This window comes from Eleginops maclovinus, chromosome 21 (genome assembly GCF_036324505.1).
Source record: "Eleginops maclovinus isolate JMC-PN-2008 ecotype Puerto Natales chromosome 21, JC_Emac_rtc_rv5, whole genome shotgun sequence".
NCBI classification, from domain to species: domain Eukaryota; kingdom Metazoa; phylum Chordata; class Actinopteri; order Perciformes; family Eleginopidae; genus Eleginops; species Eleginops maclovinus.
The window spans coordinates 9,766,924-9,787,012 of NC_086369.1; the positions used below are offsets into that span (position 1 = coordinate 9,766,924).

Here is a 20,089-nt window from a genome sequence, read left to right on the forward strand (position 1 = left end):
TGTTTTGACAAAAGAAAAATATCCCATCAATAACTCTGAAAACAGTGTACCTCCGATTTTTGACATTTATTGCTGTTAATTACAGAAAAACAATTTGCGTAAAATCCAAATTCCTCCTACCCATTGCAGTACCAGCATTTTTGCAAACCATCAACATACTTGGGTTGTTCGGTGCCTCCTCAGTATTTACACTGGACCGCCCTCTGACTTGTGCTGACTGATCCAGAACTCTGCAGGATCTGACCCGCCTCCACTGAAAAGGAAGAACGTTCAAGGAAGCAGTTTTGGACACAAGTAATGTTCAAAGTGGAACTGAAGACAATCGGATCTTACAGCAGTCACTTTTTAGTATTCAGGAATACAGTGTATGACAGCAGTGACAGCCAGTGAGCGGAAGAACATGCAGGAGGTGCTGGTCAGCAAGGAGACGGTAGGGAGTCCAATCGGAGAGCACTGCCAGAGGACTGACAACTGGTCAGTAACACACATACCCACACACAAAGAAAAGTATAAATGACTTGATGAACCTTAAAAACAAGTGAATGCTAACTTGCTAACTATCCTTCACCTCCACCCTGAGTCCCAGCGGCTGCAGCAGGACCTGGAGAAGGTGCAGCAGCTGGAAGGGAAGATCACAGGGGAGCTCAGCTCTCTGAAGGAGCTCGTCAGCTCCATGGAGACTGAGCTGGTCACCTACAGAGACCTGGACACCCTGAGGCACACAGGGGAGTTATCTCTTAATCCACCTCTGGGTTTCTCCTAACAGTCACTTTTTTAGCATTCAGGAAAACAAGTGTATGCATAGACTTAAGTTGAACTAATGCACTGACAGTAGGTGAAACAGGGATGGCAGACAAAAACAAGTATACACAAAGCCCTGAAAACACCTTAAGGGCAGAGAGTTGCACACACCCAGAAACAACAACGAGGCGGGAAGCATTTAATACCACATTAATCTCGATAAAATTAGAAGAACTGGCATCCTTCGGTACAATATATTTCTGTTGTCTTTAGAGAGACAGGCATATAAACACACATTTCTCGTAATGTACAAACACTATTAACAGTCCATGAGATGTTATCCCAGTACATTTTGTTATATGATAACTGTTACCTCCTTACACACTTTCCCACATGGAACCTTACTGAACCAGATGGCCAGCGTGTGCCTTCTAAATTACACCCTCTTCTCACACCTTCATTATACACTGCCCGGCCAAAAAAGAGGTCACAAGCCGGTGGGGGGCAGCGCTATGATCTGGGGTTGCTGCGATTGGTCTGGTCTAGGTTCAGCACAGTATGTGCCCAAAGAATGAGGTCAGCTGAATAACTGAATATACTGAATGACCAGCTTATTCCATCAATGGATTTTTTCTTCCCTGATGGCACGGGCATGTTCCAAGATGACAATGCCAGGATCCATCGGGCTCAAATTGTGAATGAGTGGCTCAGGGAGCATGAGACTTCATTTTCACACATGGATTGGCAACCACAGAGTCCAGACCTGAACCCGATTGAGAATCTTTGGGATGTGCTGGAGAAGACTTTGCGCAGTGGTCCAAATCTCCCGTCATCAATACAAGATAAAAAAAAAATGAATGCAGACAGAAATAAATGTTGTGACATTGCAGAAGCTTGTGGAAACGATGCCACAGCGAATGCGTGCCGCAATCAAAGCTAAAGGCGGTCCAATGAAATATTAGAGTGTGTGACCTTTTTTTTGGCAAGGCAGTGTATTACAAAGTCCTAATTGTGCATTTATTTTATGAAACGTCTCCTTTTTCTTTAGAACAAAACGATGCGTTTGAGGTTTAGGCCTACTAGGAGTATTTTATGCATTGGTAAAGATATTAAAAATGAAAGTTGATTTGAGGTATTATTCAGATTTTAACATAATTTACCAACTCTGAATTTATATATTAAAGGTTAAAGAGATAAATCCCAACAAATGTCAAAATTGATAACATTATTGAATGTACAAGTTTTCCAAACACAGGACCTATCTTTTCTGTGATTGACCATGATGGTGTCTTTTATCTATATCCTATAGACAGTGCAAAAGACTTAACGTTATTAATCTGACACCATGTCATATTCTACTTTGATGATTTCATTTGTCCATAAATAAAATATACATAAAAATTAATCAATATTTGTAAATGATACAGTGAAAGGATTAGGATACTGTAACCAGTGGCAAGAGTGTATGTCAGTCCCCTCACTTAACTGTGTTTAATCATCAAACAGGTGCTCAGCCATGAGATAAACTGACCACATCATAATGATAAGCCAGCCGCTCATCCAGCAAGTATGTGTGCGAGTGCATGTTGGTGTGTAGAGGGGTGCATGATGGTGTGTGTCCCCGCTGGTATGCCAACCATCCCATTCCTCTTTGTCCCTTCTCAAAATAACCCCCACCCCAGCAGCTGAGACAAAACTTCAGACAGACAGACAGACTGCAGAAAAACAGAGAGATACATAGAGGGGGGGATAAAGGGAGGCAGAGGAAGAGAGAGACATGAAGCACCTAACACTTCTCCAGAGAGGATAGGAGTTTGCCTCAGCATATCATCTGCTACCTGAGCCTTATTACCAGAATAGCTTATTTTGGGATATACAATGACCACACTAAGCGTTTGATTTAAAAGCTGGTGAAAGCAGTGAAAATGACATAAGGAAATCATTTTCAACAACTTTCTAAAGTTTAGCAGAAGAAACTGGCTTTATTAGCAGCAGTAAGCTCTAGAGGAAATATGTAGGTATTTTTCCCGCTCGACAAGCTAGATTCAGAACATTTCTATTGCATTTCAAATCAGCTCTGACAGATCAGGATATTTGTTTTTAGATGAGTTATATTAGGGGGTGTAAAATGACCCTGTCACTGAAATAGGTATCCTGGTGTCATTGCTGTGCATGTGCTTGTTAGTCATAAATCATTCCGCTCAGCAGACGTAATGTATATCCGCTCCCCACCCACGCTGAGGAAAGGGTGGGGGCAATAGCGGGGACAAGAGGGCAACTTGAGGGCAGGCTACAGCACATTTAAGAAAATTAAGGTTTGCTTGATCCATCCATCTACTGTATACAGGTCACCAAAAAGATGTTTGGAGTTCATGCAGTATCATTTTCAACCAAACTTGAGTTTTTAACTGCCCTCTGTTTTACAGGCTCCTTGTCAAATCCAGCAGGTGCTTCTACCATGCCACCAGGTACAAGGTAAGGCAAGTTCATTTATATAGCACCTTTCCACATTGAGAAACAAATGCAGCAGGAACACATTATAAAAATGGCATTTAAAAACAGGCAGTAAAAAGCAAAGATAACATGACACATGAACAGCTCAATCAAAAGCAGCGGTAAAAAGAGACATTTTCAGTCTGGATTGAAAAACAGTAAGAGTTGTCGTCGACCTGCAGGATTCAGGGAGCTTATTCCAGATAGTGGGGGCATAAAAGCTAAAAGCTGCTTCTCCATGTTTAGTTTTGACTCCCGGGACAGAAAGCAGACCAGTCCCAGAGGACACTGAGAGTTCTGGATGGTTGATCATTTAGCAGGAGATGGTTAATATATTTTGGGCCTAAACCATTCAATGCTTCATAAAGCAGCATCAGTATTTTAAAATCAATGCTTTGCCCGACAGGAAGCCAGTGTAAAGACTTCAGAGCTGGAGTGATGTGATCCACTCTCTTAGTGTTAGTGAGGACTCGAGCAGCAGCGTTCTGAATCAGCTGCAGCTTTCTAATGGATTTCTTAGTGAGACCTGTAAAGACACCATTACAGTAGTCCAGTCTACTGAAGATAAAAGCATGGACACGTTTTTCCAAATCCTGCTGTGTCATTAATCCTTTAATCCTAGATATATTCTTCAGGTGATAGTAGGCTGATTTGGTAATTGCTGTAATTTGACTGTTGAGGTTCAAGTCTGAGTCCATAACTACACCTAGATTTCTTGCTTTATTTGTTGTATTGAGCATTGCTGACTGAAGCTCTGCGCTGACTTTTATTCTTTGCTCCTTTGATCCAAAAACCATAACCTCTGTTTGTTTCTGTTTAATTGGAGAAAGTTCTCACTCATCCAGTCATTGACTTGCTCAATGCACTTAATCAGTGTCTTAATTGGAGCATAGTCTCGTGGTGAAATGGTTATATCAATTTGAGTGTCATCTGCATAGCTGTGGAAATGTATTTCATTGTTTTTCAATATCCGAGTCAGTGGTACCATTTAGGCTATGGCTACCTATTTTTTTTTCTTCCAGGGTTCAAATTAGGGTAGCTTGTGAGTTTACCTGTGGGTATAGGAGCAAGGGAAGGCCACTCTGATGCCTGTACTGTGCAGAGACATCCATACACAGGACATGTTCTTGCTTCAAAGCCAAATTAAATACCAGCAGTTGACTTCGAGCCATCGATGAATGATGATGAAAAATGCTCTTGTGATGTATGCTCAAGTTATCACAATGTTAGGATTCAATTGTTTTAATAACTTTTAATTTAATTTTCCTCTTAGATTCATTTGTGGAAAGAGGTACTCTCATTTAGCTAGTTATAATCAACAAGGTTGCCCCACAGTAGAGAAACCATGGTGTTCTCAATGTAAAAGATGATTTGCTCGGCCAAAATCCTTGAAGGAACATCGTTATGCCGATGTATAAGGGAAATATTCAATGTTTAGGATCAAACAAATAAAATAAAATAAAATATTTGTTGTTAAATCAGATTGCCTGCATTAGCAATAAAATGATGTGTAATCTAGGGAAACTTAATCATGCCGCAGCAAGGTCACCTTCTTCATGGTTCCGTACTGTTGCGTGGAAAAATACTTGAACGCTGCACAACACGAGTGTGGTCGCAGTTATTATTAGAAATGATTGTTGGCTGATGCTCAGATTGGGGGTGGTATACTTTATACTGTATGCTAATGAGCGTGCATGTGACATAGGAAGGGGAAGCACAGATGAATGGCTTCTTGTATCTCAAACACCCAATTAAAAATATATCTGCTTTGAGGATTACATTGAAAATGATTCAATGTCTGTAAAAAGTATTGGTTAAAAACATCATGATGATGCTTGTTGTTTTACAGTTTGTTTGTTTGTTTGTTTGTTTGTTGTTACAAATGTAGAGATATGTTGTATAGAAGCTTTGAAATCAGTAGAGAGAACACACACAGCTATGTCACACATTACATTTACTGTATAATAAAATAAGGCAATATTGGGAAAGTATAAAATTCAATTTTATATAAAATTCAGTATATAAAATCCAGGTGAACTTAACGAAGTCCTGTTGTTTTAGCTAGTAGCATTTTGTGTTTACCCTGTGCAGACAATGTCCAACTTGATTTCTGACGCCAAAGAAAATGTGCTATTAGGTTTTAGAGGCACCTTATTTAAATGACTTCCAAATGTTGTTTTTTTTACCAGATACCACCTAACGAGTGACATCTTCTAATTGTAAGAACCCATATGCTGTCTTTATTTTCATTTCACAGAGTTATTTTATTAATAAACCGATAGGCTGGATGTAGTTGTGGGTCGATCCACCAGAGGGCGCCATGGGTCCGAACATGCCCTCTCATAGTGCCAGATCCCGTATTTGGCGGATTTGCACCAATTATGTGTGTAATTTGTGACGAAAAAAGTAATAAAAAAACAGTTGACTTTGTTAAAGCGCCCCCTATGGTGTAGCTGGATGATTGGTTTTGTGTCTCAATCAACAATCTCATACCTACACTGAAAATGTGATTCATGTTCTGCAAAAAAATCAAATAATCACAATATTGATAAAGGCAAAACACAAAGAAATATGTTTAGTACTCGACCCATAACAATGACTATATGACAACAATAGTATTATAATGTACAATATTAATGTCCAATATTGTCAAGACTGTACAACAAAACACACAGAGTGGATACAGATACGTTTATGATCATTGATGAATCAGGTTGTGTTCCTTTTTACTATCTTGTATGTCGTCATCTTTATGTGTTTTCTGACAGGCTGTCACAGACTGATTTACTTACTTTTTTACAGACTGTTGCTGTTATAGACGATATGATTTGAGAGGTAAAGAATATTCTGTGTGTCTCAAACAGAGACATGCACATCTGTCCCTTATGAATTGTGCAGCCCGTGGGATCTCGTTACAAACAGCATGCCATCTGCACACTGTTTGAAAAACAAGTCCCCTCACATTTCCTACCACCCGAGCTTTATTGTGACACCCCCATGTGTATATTGTTTTCCTCCCAACAACCATGGATTGACTATGTTGTTTAGCAAACATTTAATGTGGTTTCACAAGCTTTTGATTATTTTAAATATACTTAATTTGCATCTACACAACAGGAGTTAAACAATAGAAAAAAAGCTGTGTACCAAACTTTGTTTTGGTTAGATTTTAAATTGAACCAATTCATTTTGGTTAACCATTTGTTTGTCTTTCTTTTTTTAACACGTTTTTTTAGCATACAGTATATAGACAATACATAAGACATTAAAAAAGTACATTAAAAGTCACATACACAACATAAATAAATAAAATTTGCTACACAAACATGTGGGTAGACTATGTAAGGAAATATACAAACATGTAGGCAGATATAAAAGGCTTCCATCCTTCTCCCAGCAGAGGAACATTACTCATCTCCAAATTGCTGACCCAAAGTGCTCTCTATATCCGCATGTTCCAGATAGTCACGGAAAGGGCCCCATACTTTTTTAATAGTTCTTGTTTTCCTTTAATTGAAAAGGTTATTTTCTCTAATGAGACACACGCAGACAATTCTTTTAGCCATTTACCAATTCTTGGACTATTTAGTTTTTCCATGAAAGTGCTATCATGCGTGTTGCTGCAGCAGACATACATTTAAAAAGAGTTGTTCCTTCTTCCTTATGTTGTGTTTTTTGGGGTAACACCCTAACAAAAAAAAAAACTTGGGCTCCGTAATTAACCGCAATGATAACATCTCTTCAATCATATATTTTTTACCTCTTCCCAAAACGTTTTTATCTTGGTACACTCCCAAACACAATGAAAGAATGTTCCCTTGGATTGTCCACACTTAAAACACAAGTCTGGGATATTACCATTAAATCTGTTTAGCTTTTCTGGAGTAATATTTGTACGCATCAGTCAATTATCTTGTAAGAGCTTAAGACGGGTATTCGCTGTTTGTGATTGAGCCTTTTCACAAGCACCTTCCCATTCATCAATTGAAATGTCTTCCTGCAGATCCTCCCTCCACTTTCACAGTTTAGCTTCGGAGGACTCAGGGGACCCAGATATAAGCAAGTTATAAAGTGCAGAAATGAAGTTTTTCCTCCTACAATCCTTTAACATTATTTTCTCTAATGGTGAGGATGGCGGAATAGTTAATTGTTTTTGGTTTGCTCCAATAAAGCTTCTCATTTGTAAAAATTTAAGTGTTAAGATGTATGAAGCCTTTGAGTCTGGGGTGGGGAGTCGCTCCTGCAGACATGTGTAGGAGTGGCAGCTGGGCCTTGTCTCCTCACACCATCTCTGTACACTCTTACATCATGTTCCCCTCTGAGACTGGTTCGGACTACTGAGGCCAGGATGTGCGGCCTTATGACATGCCACTGTCTGTTGTGACAGGGGGAACACAATGACACAGCAGTGGGGGACCCGTCTCACAATAAAAGCTTCCTTTCATGCTATAGCGCTGACCCACATAGACTCGGGGCACGCATCGTTGGCTCCAGTAATTTCCCCAACGCAGCTGAAGCAGTCTAATGTAAATGGCTGTGACTGCTGCCATAGAGAAAACTCTATCAAGAAGTACTTAGTGTAACTGCCTACCTTGGTTTTAGGCGTGAAATTAAAATGAAAGACGCCCTATGAGCAATACTAAGAGTAGAATTAAACAAGTAAAGAAAAACAGCGCTGTAAAAACATATTTCTTTCACACGTTTAACACAAATCTAAATGTCAGATAATGACAATAAAGCAGATTATATACTCATACTTGTAACAATGTTAATTTATCTGTCTTGACATTGAAAACAAAAGGCTATAGAGTAAGTCAAGAGGACTTCATTTATCTCACTCAACCCCCCCAACAACAACTTCACCTTAGCAGCCAGTTTGTTTGGTGCCGTCCCAGAAGACAGTTGCTATGAAAACAGTGAAGGATAAGAGGAGATTGTTTGTAGATGGTTTATCTAAATTTCTAATGAGGCAATTTATTCATGCACAAACCTGCTTCTTTCCATTGTTCCTTTTTTTGGGGGGGGTAAAGTGCAATAACACAATATGGTTTTTTCTAAATCAGTTTGACAGCATGGATAGAATGTTGATGCAGCAAATGAAGTTAATCCAATAGTTAAAGTTGTTTTGTTATTTTATCTAGAAAAAGAAAGAACAAATTAAGAATAAGATGCTTCTGTCACAAAGAAGTCACATTTTTTGCAGGCTCGACACTTCATGAATGCAATAAAAATGAACTGCTGTTACACATGATGCTATGGAAGCCCATTTCTGCCAGGAGAAAAAAAAGAGCTCTTCAAGCAATTGATGTCTGAGTGGTCTGCAGGAGTTCAGGATTCAGAGTTCCGGATAGCTGTGAAGTAAATGGCAGACATGGTTAATGTGGAAGATGAGAAGCTAATAATAGACAGGGCACTCATTCACTGAGTGAATTATCACACACTCATGTCTGAGTGGCATTAGTGTAGGCTGTTCTGTCAAACTGCAGGACTTGTGTTAAACGTAACTGTATTTATCATATCACCATTGCAAGTGGTGCTTTATGAACTGATGTGTTCCAGTGGTTCAGAGAAACAACGTGTTGATTTTTACAAGGCAACCACTTCTTTAATTTCTGTGGAGGGGCAACTGTTTCCAAGCCTCTTACATTATTTGTCTGCCAGAGTGCCGTGTGAACAGATTTCCCTTGAATTTGGTGAACAGATGGGTCCTTATCCAAGGAACGATTCATTTTGGTAACACACATGTGGTTAGTGATCTTGATATGGGATTTGCGACATCAGAGGATCATTTGTTTATTATGGAACCACAGAGACCAACTTCATTCAAAGCACTACAATCCAAAGAACATATTGTGGTCAAAGAAAACGCTTAAATGTGAGAAATGTTGTTGATTCTTCTTACAATTTGGAGTATGTTTGAAGGAGTGCACTAAGTTTTTCCAACTGAACTGACTGGTTTTGGGTAAAAGGTTTTAAACCAACTCACTAAGTATGTACCAAATCCTGACTGGAAACTTGAGAGGTCATCCTATCCTGAGGTATTGACAAACAATTTATTCTAAGCTGTAACATACCAAAGTTGCTTTGGCGAAGTGTTGGTAAATGATTAAACTATCAATGATTTTTAAATTAGAATGATTTATTGAGATTCCCTAGCCGGCTATTGATAGTGTGGAGGATGTACAGAGTGGGTGTTAATTACCCCATCATTTTGAGACCATTAAAGAACTGTGTAATGAGTTTAATGTGATATGCCAGTACATGTGCTCACTTGTGACAGCAGGGCACTCAGCACTATTTTAAGTAGCATTATATTTAGCAGTATTGTTTTTGCTAGGAGGCCTGACTCAATTCTAAGCCAAAGTGAACATATTATAAAATACAATTTTGAGTTTGTTCGGAGACTCAAAATAAGCTGCTGAAACAGTATAAGAAGTTTTTTTTTAAATAATCAACAATTACAGAGAAATTCAATTATGGGTAGTATGTCATTACATCGATGCAGAACTGGTTCATTCCACAATTAACAAGTTTCAAGCACTCTGATTTGCTTCTGGGGGTGATGGACAACGGTCCTTGTTGCTCTCAGCGAATCAGAGAAGGCCAAGGGCGGGAACGTCTGTACTGTAATCAATCCTGTGATCAGCCCGTGAGCGTGTGTACGCTGTCCTGTGTGTTCGCCCCTAACGAGTGTGAACCACTGAGGTAAGAAGCCGGGCGGCGTGTATCTCCACCATTAAAAGTGCTACCAACGGGGCACGAAGGAGGGGACATGGGCGAAAGATTTGTGGTAGTCCCGGTTGACAGAGGAGTTGGGGTCGCCGCGGTGGGGGTGCACTGGGACGCGGTTGTCGCTGACCCGGCACCGGACACCACCAGCAGCAGCAGCAGCAGCGGCGGTGGCATAGTGGAGGAAAAAGAGGCGGGGGAGGACTCCGTGTTCGAGCCGCAGGACCCCAACGCTGTGGCGGTGCCTATCCTAGAGTACAACAGGGAGCCCAACAAGTACGGTAAGACAGCTTGCAGTTAAAAACTCCGTGTCCCACTTCTTATCTCATCTATCTACCCGAGGATTAGCCGTCGCACTTTACTTTTGTGGCTGTTTGTCCTCCTGTAGTGATGTAACGTTTTGGGGCGTCAGTACCCCACAAATGTGGCACAAAAGACACAGCTCGCGGTAATGTCAGTCAAAAAGTCAGAAAAGTTTTGCAAAACACTTTTTGTTTAAGATATTGTGAAAATTAATTTGTCACTTAAAAGTCCACCGAGAACATAGCCACGTAATTACAGACAATGCCGTCGAAGAGCTTAAAATGTAAAATGTATATTAGCATTAGCGTCATGTCACATTTTGGTCTGTGAGTTACTCTCTGTGAACCCCTTTTTGTAACTTGAACGCACCACAGGTTCTTGTTTTTTATCACAACTGTACAGGACTAATTAAATAGGCCTACCACTTCCTTTTGACACAATGACACTTATGTTGTTTAATTTCAAACATGTAAATAACAATAGTCCTAAACAATAGAGAGTTTGTTCAGTATCCTGTTATTTAAACTCAATATGTGTCAGTAAAATATGCATAATGTTCTTCATTATGGACAATCTATTTCCATTTTTCCCCTTTTTTTAAATCCACTGTAGGTTCACTGCTGATGTTTTTTCCTAATCAGATTAATCTTGTATTTCTCTCACTGAACCATCATTTGGCACCAGTCTGTTTTCTAAGCCTTGTTGGACCAGTTGCTCACAAACAAGGTGCTTCTATAGCAACAGGTTGAGGGTAAAACGGTGCTGGAATAATTGCTTGACACACAGGCAAAGCAAGCATGCTGAATTACAGTCTGCTGATGGCTAAGTGTGTGTAGACAATCTGTTGTGTGCATTGATTGTGAGAGCAGAGGCAGTTTTGTTTGACTGCACTGAGCTGCTGAGAGGAGTCTATTTTAGCTGGTGTTTATTTTGCATACAGATGATGGAAATGTCGTCTGGATTCACACAGGCCTTTTCAAATGTCACAGTTGAGAAATAAAGGAAAACGGTTATCTGGAAGGAGGGGGTTTTAAGCAAAGTAAATAGAAAACAACGGAAAATGAAAGAACACTGATGCTTTTGACATTTTGTAAGGTGATTTATAGTCCTGTAATGTGAACTGATGTGTTCTATATAGGCTTGGAAGAATATTAGAAGACATTAAGAGTATGTCCTACGACATTGAATTGGTGATAAAACGTGTGTAGTCTGTTTTTTACTATCAGTACCTCCACCTCAGAAGGGTATAAGAAGAAGAGAAACGTCTTCCAAATGATTTCCTCCTGGCACCTGTCTATTCAGTCAAAACGAGATGGGTTTACTGTGCATCTGCAATCACACTAGCTTCTGTGCATCTTTTCACAGCTTTTGCCTCGCATTTCTCTCACCTAGACAATGGCAGAGTATGTTGTGTGTGAGCTTTAAATAGCAACAATGATAATCTGAAAACTATTTGAGACAAGATTGTATCCCCTTTGTGGAAACATACTCAATTTGGTGGTGGCACAATGAGAAGTATGTGTGTTAACAGTTAGACGAATGAAGTTATTCAACCTGTGGGAAAATATGTCAAAGAACACGATTCTCTTTGTTTGCTTAATTGAATATATTTGGCTATTTGACTCTTAAAACCATCTTAGAAGTTGAAGGTATTGACTCGACTGTTGGTTCCGTGATTTTGATGCTCGACAGATTTGGGTGGAGGATTGTTTCCATCTTGTGAGAGCAAATGAAATACAACAAACATGCATGGACGCTAATTTCCGTGGATGATGAACACTGGATGTCAGGAGGATTCATGCATCTTAAAAATGAGTATTGACCTTTTTGTTTTGTGTTATTTGTCCTGGATTTCGATTTCCTCAGTTCCTCCTCCTTCATAGCAATCAATACATGACTAATGGCACACTGCATACTGGGTTTGCTGTAATCTATTTACTGAATGCATGCTGGATTTGTCTGCTAAATGAAATTGCTGGATGATGAAGTTGATATACTGGAGCGCGTAATGAGTCTCGATGATAATGAAGATATTGGATGTACAGGCATTTAACTTTACAGATGACCCAACCCTTGTTTTCTTTGTGTGTTTCGCTGCAACTTAAACTGTACAAATTCTGTCAGTATTCTCACAAGGTTTCACAACAAATGTATAAGAGGAGATTAGGTAACAGTGTAAAGAGGAAGCAGTGGTTTTGAAGAAGTTTAATGTTAGAAATGATAGAAAAAACAAGATCCTGTTGGCTAAATGATAGATGCCGGTTGTTTCACCGGCTTTGCCCTCTTATTAAAGCCTTCCAGGCGATCTATAAATATTCTTTATGCTTGTTCACTCTGTGACGCAGAGACCAAGCTGTGAGTTAGGTAACTAAAGTGAATATATTTTCTGAATATGGCTAAATTGTAAGAATGTGTTGCACAACTCCGGAAAAAATTAAGAACCCACCCCAGATTTTTTTCAAATCTCAATCTCTACATGTATGGCAGCCATTCCAGTGTCTGTTGACTTCCAACACAGAGAAAAATGGTCAGTAGTTCATAGAATATCATTTAAAATATTATTATTAATAATAATATAATAACTTAACTCAGAGACATACCTATAAATAATAAAACAGGAGAAAATGATCAGCTGGAGTGGTCCCTTCATTTTTTCCAGGGCTGTATGTGTTTAAATAAGTGTGCCCGGCAAACAGAGTATCATAGAAGTATATTTATAGTTAATTAAATCACACAGAGGATGCTTCCTGCTACTTGCGCAGATACACAAGATGACTAAGATTTCATTTGGATTTATGAGGGATTAAGTAGGGACTGAAAGATACACGAGTCTCCGCAGGGATAACAGTCTCCCAAAGGTGTCGGATATAAATTTGGATAGCATTTAGAGAGTGACTGTCAATCTCGCTCTCTGACAGTTCACACATTTGCAGATCGTGGAGTTGGGAAACACGGTTGAGATTGTTGCAGAACAAAAAGAAACATGGACATGTACCCATACAACCTGTTGGTCTTAAGCAAAACTACATGCCTCCTGCGCTCAGTGCTACTGTTAAAATTAGGACGGACCTGAAATTATTATATTAGTACGGTTATGAAAAGTTGTTTTTGAATTGAAATATCTGACCTAGAAAGACTTTCACAGATTTCTATCCTCACTATTGTGCAGCGCAACAGTTGAATGCTGTCCTCGGCGGCTGAGGAGAAGCTTTGTCAAAGTCTAATAAAATAACCCTGACAAAAGCACAAGGGTTATTTTGGCAGCGCTTTAACAACATGACACGTTTTAAACAGAAAGCTTGTGTTACAAACTGGGGGGGGGGTTGGGGGGTTGGGGGGATTTGGGAAGATGTTGTTGTCTGACTTGCAGGAAGGGACTTCTTTGCTATTATCTGCATTATGGGAGATGAAGGAGCAAGTGTTTATGACTTTCAACCCTCTGAACTCTATCCAAGTATAATTGTCTGATTGCCCAAAAACATTTAGGTTCTTCAAGTCAATTTATTGAACATGTTAACAAAGATTTTTAGAAAGTATAAATAATAAAGTTCAAGTTCAAAAGGGGCAAGAAGAAGCATGACAGCTTTTCTAGTCCTACCCCCTGTCATAATTCATTGTTCATTATCAACTCTGTACAAAATAAATAATCATTTTAATTTGGATAATAATTATAATCAAATCATCTTTACAGTTAAACCAAAAGAAAAGAAAATCGTCACACACAAACAATAATCCTGACATCATGGGTCCTGCTCTTAACCGTTTAAAGTTTCAAGGTCATTATGAACTACTTACAAGCTTTACAAAAGCAACCATAGCTATGTTTTTCCATAAACGTAATGTTTGGAAGGTTAGTTTTGAAAAAGGCACAACCTCTCAAATCAGGTTGGTGTTTTCGGCTGTAGTGTTTGACTGTAGCATCATTGATATACGTGGACCATCTGTTAGAATGACTGATATGTCGACGTCTCAAGGTCTCTTAGAGGTTAAAACATTCAGTGTGTGCGTGTGTGTGAATGCCGGTGATTGTTTGATGTGTGTACCCTTTGGCTCCAGATGTACCTCAAGAGAACTGAACACGGAGCCTGAGGTTATATAGGAAACGCACGATGGATAGTGTTGATGATTTGATGTGGGATGAGAGTGAATGCAAGTCTTCAGAATGTCCTCACAGCACACAGCATTACGTTGTGTGTGTGCATTCATGTTTAAAAGGGCATGCACCTTTGGCTATCATGTGCTGCCCTCTGCTTTATTTGGAGCTTAGCAGTCAGCACATGCACACCAACTGGGCGTTTGGCTTCCCCTATATCTGCTCCTGCTGCTGTGTGGCCTCACAGGGAGCCGCCTCACCTGCCAATCCTGTAAGGGATGTTTGTTCCAGTTGCTCCTTGTTTACACGCAAACTCAGGACAAGGGGTGTGTCCGTCTCTGGTTAGACGGGAGGACTTTCCTCCTCTTTTGGAAATGCACGCAGCAACAGTTTAGCCCAATCCTCGGAAAGGGCAGGAAAGTTACTAATGCATGTTTAGCGTCTCTGATGTGGAAAAACATGAGACCAGGAGTCTGTCAGTGTCCATTTCAGCTGGAAATGCACTTTTACTCAATACTGCCCCTAAGGCATGCAGGTGCACCTCTTTCTTGTCGACAATCGTTTTTTGTCCTACGTAGTAATTGATGCTTTTAACCCGACCTTGTTTTCCAAATAGTTTAAACTCCCTGCTTTGACACAATGTTTAGCTATTGTCAGAACTGGATCATTTTTTAGTATGAGGCTCTAGATAATGTTAATCATCTTAACCTTTTCTCACTGACCTTTTACTTCCTACGAGTCCAATGCTTTACCTACCTTTACCTTTACCTCTTTTGAAATCTTTGGACACAGATCCTACTGACTGTATTGTCAACTCATGTCCTGGCTTTTCAGGGACTCATTTAGCTCTCAATACCTTTGAATATAACCTTATGTTCTTCTTAGGCACTCATGACACGCTACAAAATGCACAAGTATATCATCATCTGAGATCCGGGGTGGGGGGGGGGGGGGGGGGCTTAGTTTGTTTTCCACTAAGCTTTTCGGTTCTCCATTATGTTCCTTTTTCCTTTCCTGACAGAAATTGGCTTTGACACAATGCAACAGCTGTCATCTAGTAAAGGTCGACCAACACAAATGCCATTCCACATATGGGTCCCTTTGATTTGTGTTATTCGACTGTGCTTCAGTCCATTGGTCAGGGCTCGTTCCTCGTGAATGTAAAGGCAACTCAAACGACCTTGAACATGGTTTGTCCTTTCTTTGGAGCATTGTCTTCCTACTTATTGGCTTACATATCCATGTAGGATCTAGTTTGAAGAACCTATATCCTGTATATTAGCAATGTTTTTGAAGTACTGCAGCCAGGGTCAGTACTTGTTTAGCGATCAGTATTTCTGTAATTCCAACAAATCCAACAGTGATATATCTTCTACCATATTAAACTTAAAGCTTCAAACATTGTTAAAGGTTATGAATATCTTACCTAATAGTTTTGAACCAAGTCATTTAGTATTTGAAATAAAGCAGTTTGGGAAATTTAGAGCCTACAGATACATAATAAACATTAAGGTATATACAGGTATCCGATTGGGCTCTATGTGGGGGAAACCCAATTCTAAGGGCTGAAATTAGGCTATTAAATCATTTGGAAAAAGCTATTTCTATTATTATTGCACTCAATATCCTCTCATCAATGCCCCAGACTAACCTGATCTGCTTCAATCTACCCGACATCCTATTCTATCTTTTCTTCACGTTAAAGTGAAGCTGGTGTTTATTTCAGACACACAATGCACGGTCCAAATGGAAAGCCGCTCATACTTAGTGGACGTTGAACACGCTGACGTGGGGAAAACTTCTTAACAGGTTTTCCCCGTGAGGTTGTCACCATTTGCAGTTGGGGTTTTCCATCGTCGGTCCGCAGGAGGTGTAAGGCTAATAAGTTTGGCATCTGCAGTGAGTCATTTTGGTCTTATTGCCTTTGCTATCTCAATACATACTGTGGTGTGACAGAATAAAACCTAAATAAAATGTGGTATGCAAAATCTACCTTTGAAATGACACCAGAAGCTGGCTTAGAATTGTGGTTCAGCCTAAAGTGGACACATAAATATGAACAGACGATGCCTTCCAGTACAATAGCCCTGCAGCATTTATGAAGTTTGTAACTCTCTGCCTTTCTGTCACTCAACAAAAGCATTCATTTTGTGTCATTTCTGGGTTAGATTGTGTGTTCTTGTTATTGTGTCCACACCAGGTATATGCAAAGGGGAATAGACAGCTAGGTACGGTGGGTCGTGGCGGTGGGGGATATCGGGTGTCAGAAATGTTTAGGGAGACTCGTGAGTATCATGTTCACCTGTCTCTGAATGAAAGGCTTAAGGATACACCTCTTAACACAAGCTGCCTAAATGTGTCCGGTACAGTCAAGAGTAGAATATGATATCATTTTCCTTCATGACTACTGAGCTGTCTGCAGAAAAAAGGAACTAAGCTGACAAAAGACTTGAGTCAACTTCTGTTTTTGGTTAACTGACTTGATGGCTGATATGTACAGTATGTCCCCTCAGCTGCCTGGCATACCAAGAGAGAAGCTAATTTCCTCTTTAGGCCAAGTTAAGCGTAACCACGAAAGTATGTTTGTGGAATTTTCACTTTTGAAACCATGTTTCCAAAGAATAGTTATCATTAGCGTTTGGTGTTGCTGTTTGGCCAGTTATTTTTGTTGTTGTTGTATTGTCCACTAAATTACACATATAGGGCCAGATGTGGAAAAACAATATGTTTGTCCATCAAAAACTGTATAATTACTCCAAAAATATGAAAATCGTGTGGAATAGATCATCAGCTGGCAGACACAGCTTCGTTTTATGGATAAATAGGGGATAAATGTCCGGGCGGTCTGCCGGTGGACGAGCAGCAGATTAGCGCTGATTTCTGATTGTTTCTTATACTGTTCTTTTTTCTGTAGAGGAAGTAAAGAAACCCTCACTCGGGATTTATTTGTTGTTTGAGGTGCAATATGTGACTCTGGATTTACAGTCTGCTTTAAGACATGGAGAAACTACTGTTTTCCGCTTCGCTCTAATGCCGTATTTTCGCCGGACAGTGGCATTAGCGCCCTCATGCTATCATTTTCTCGAAAAACCCCTCAGATACAGCACCCGGAACAAATTGAAAGACCACTTCACTATTATCATTTCTCTTGTTTTATTATTTATAGGTATGTCTACGAGTTAAATGATTATTATTATGTTTTAATTGTATTCTATAAACCACTGATCATTGTTCTCTGTGGTGGAATTCAACAGAAATTGGACATAGACGTAGAGACAAAGATTTAAGAAGCATTTGGAGTGGTCTCTTTTTCCCGAAGCTGTATAAGGTGAAATACATTATCTTATAATAAAAGATTGCTTCTGATTGAATCTCTACTTTTTACAAATGAAAGCAGGGGTTCCTTTTTAATCTCTTTTGAATATTTCTTTATGTATGAGACCTTCAACTTTTCAACTTAATCGTAAATCATTTAGCTAAATGTTTACAATTTGCCAGCTCCTAATAAATCACTGATCATCTTTTTGAGGTTTAATTATGATATTTGAGATACAACCTGAGTATTTATTTATAAGGCTAATCGTTTTATTTTGCCCTTCTTTTCTAGTGTGAGAGCAGTCAGAAGCAAAAACACAAATGGGACTTTCTACATCCTTTTATCAGGCATAGAACATCTTCATGTTCTTAAAACACGTTCTTCTTTGTGATGTGAGCCCTAAGAGTTATTTATGTGCAAGTATTTCTAAACTGGCAATGGAGTTTAAAATCATCCCTGATTAGACCTAGCAGTCACAGGAAAGGTGGAAAATTAACCTCAACGGGACACACGCCTTCGCCTCAAACGAGAGGAAAGTGTCACCTGAGCCTGATGTGTCAAACACAGTTTAATGGGTGACTGCCAGGCAAGTGTGCTGTTACCTGAGAGGGCTGAGGTGTGGCTGCCCATGTCTGCAGTACCTTCATTACAGACTTCATGTTGCCTCAAATCATGCAGTGATCCCTTTCCTGTTGACAATTTACTGCGGCAGCATGACGTCGAATAGCTGATTGCAATTAGCGGCATCTTTCCATTACTATCACTCCCTAAATCAATTAGGATTTATGTTTGGCGTAACAGTAACGTCTCCTCTACAGACCAATAAAGACAAGTCATGGAAAGTAAAGTAAAGGATTCAGTCACCTTTTTATGGTCAGACCTTAGGAAAATATGATGCTTGTAGAACATAACCTTTCTATTTGCACAGGTTACTGTTAGGAGGGCTAGGTGATTATTTTTAATGTTGGAACTTGGTTAATTTTATGTGAACAAATTGCTACATCCATATTTTGTCACAATGGTAGTGACAAAATATGGATGTGTGTTATCTTGAGTTGCCAATCCTGAGCTAAAACGTTGCGCGACTTCAGCCATAACAGCTTACAGTTTAGTACAGTATCGATGGTTGTCTTTTCCTAACCTCCTGGCCTCTGTCAGTAAAATATTCTGCAATGCTGTTTTATGAGCAGGGGGAAGTAATACAGGAAGGGAAGATACCATGTGACAAAAGCCATGACCCACACTCACATGACATGATTAAGAGTTGTTTCCTAGCTTGTTAACCACCATGAAATCATTTGGAGTTGTTCCATTTTCTAAAATGTTAATAGAGTTTTAAACTGAGTCATCAGTCAAATGTTCTTCACATGCAAGTTGTCATTCCTCATGCCCCCTCCAGAGAGCAGCATCAGCCACTGGTGAGGATTTAGCGTCTGAAGGAAAAGCTCTTGATCTGGACAGATTATGATGTCACAAACATAAAGGGATGTCTTCTGCCTCTGCTACCTACTGTCAACACGTCCGTTACGTTTGTCTTTATTGTAGAACAATGTCTACTTTTCTTTAAAGATGACGTTCATGTTTTTTTTTGTTAGGATGTTACCCCAAAAAACATAACATAAGGAAGAAAGAACAACTCTTTTGAAATGTATGTCTGCTGCAGGCAACACGCATGAGAGCACTTTCATGGAAAAACGTAAATAGTCCAAGAATTGGTAAATGGCTAAAAGAATTGTCTGCGTGTGTCTCATTAGAGAAAATAACCTATTCAATTAAAGGAAAACAAGAACTATTTAAAAAAGTATGGGGCCCTTTCCTTGACTATCGGGAACATGCAGATCTAGAGAGCACTTTGGGTCAGCAATTTGGAGATGAGTAATGTTCCTCTGCTGGGAGAAGGATGGAAGCCTTTTATATCTGCCTACATGTTTGTTGATTTCCTTACATAGTCTACCCACATGTTTGTGAAGCTAATTTTATTTATTTATGTTGTGTATGTGACTTTTTAATGTGTTGTGGATGTCTAAGTACTGTCTTATGTATTGTCTGTATACTGTATGCTAAAAAACAATAAAAAAAAGTGTTAAAAAAAGACGACTTTCATCATGATACATATTATTTAATGTACCAATTATTTTATTATTTTCCACAGAACACATTAGTATTTTTGATTGTTCTCATCTTCTATTGATCCTGTTTAAAGAACTGTCAATCAGGTTTTTGTGTACACCTTGTGTGCTGCTTTCACATTAAACGAAATTCATTCTCTCTTATATGAGAAATTATCTTTTCCATTCGGCCCAAAAAATCGCTCTACAGTCCATTTTATCGTAAGGCATGACAGCAAAAGCAGCAATGAAAAAAAAATGTAGCGTGAGATGTAGGAATTATCTCGATGTTGGTTCGATAGAAGG

The 20,089-nt window shown here is 39.4% G+C and overlaps 1 protein-coding gene across 4 annotated transcripts in view; it reads left to right on the forward strand.

The window, feature by feature from the left end:
* Positions 1 to 9,905: 9,905 nt before the first annotated feature.
* Positions 9,906 to 20,089, forward strand: part of slc12a7b (solute carrier family 12 member 7b) — a 58,700-nt gene continuing 48,516 nt past the window's right edge. For 2 of the 4 annotated variants that reach the window (XM_063912736.1, XM_063912737.1), the window contains exon 1: positions 9,906 to 10,244. In XM_063912736.1, the coding sequence (XP_063768806.1) occupies positions 10,007 to 10,244 (238 nt within the window). In that variant the 5' untranslated portion in view covers positions 9,906 to 10,006. The remainder of the gene's footprint in view (positions 10,245 to 20,089) is intronic. The other 2 variants (XM_063912739.1, XM_063912740.1) reach the window with 1 other exon arrangement.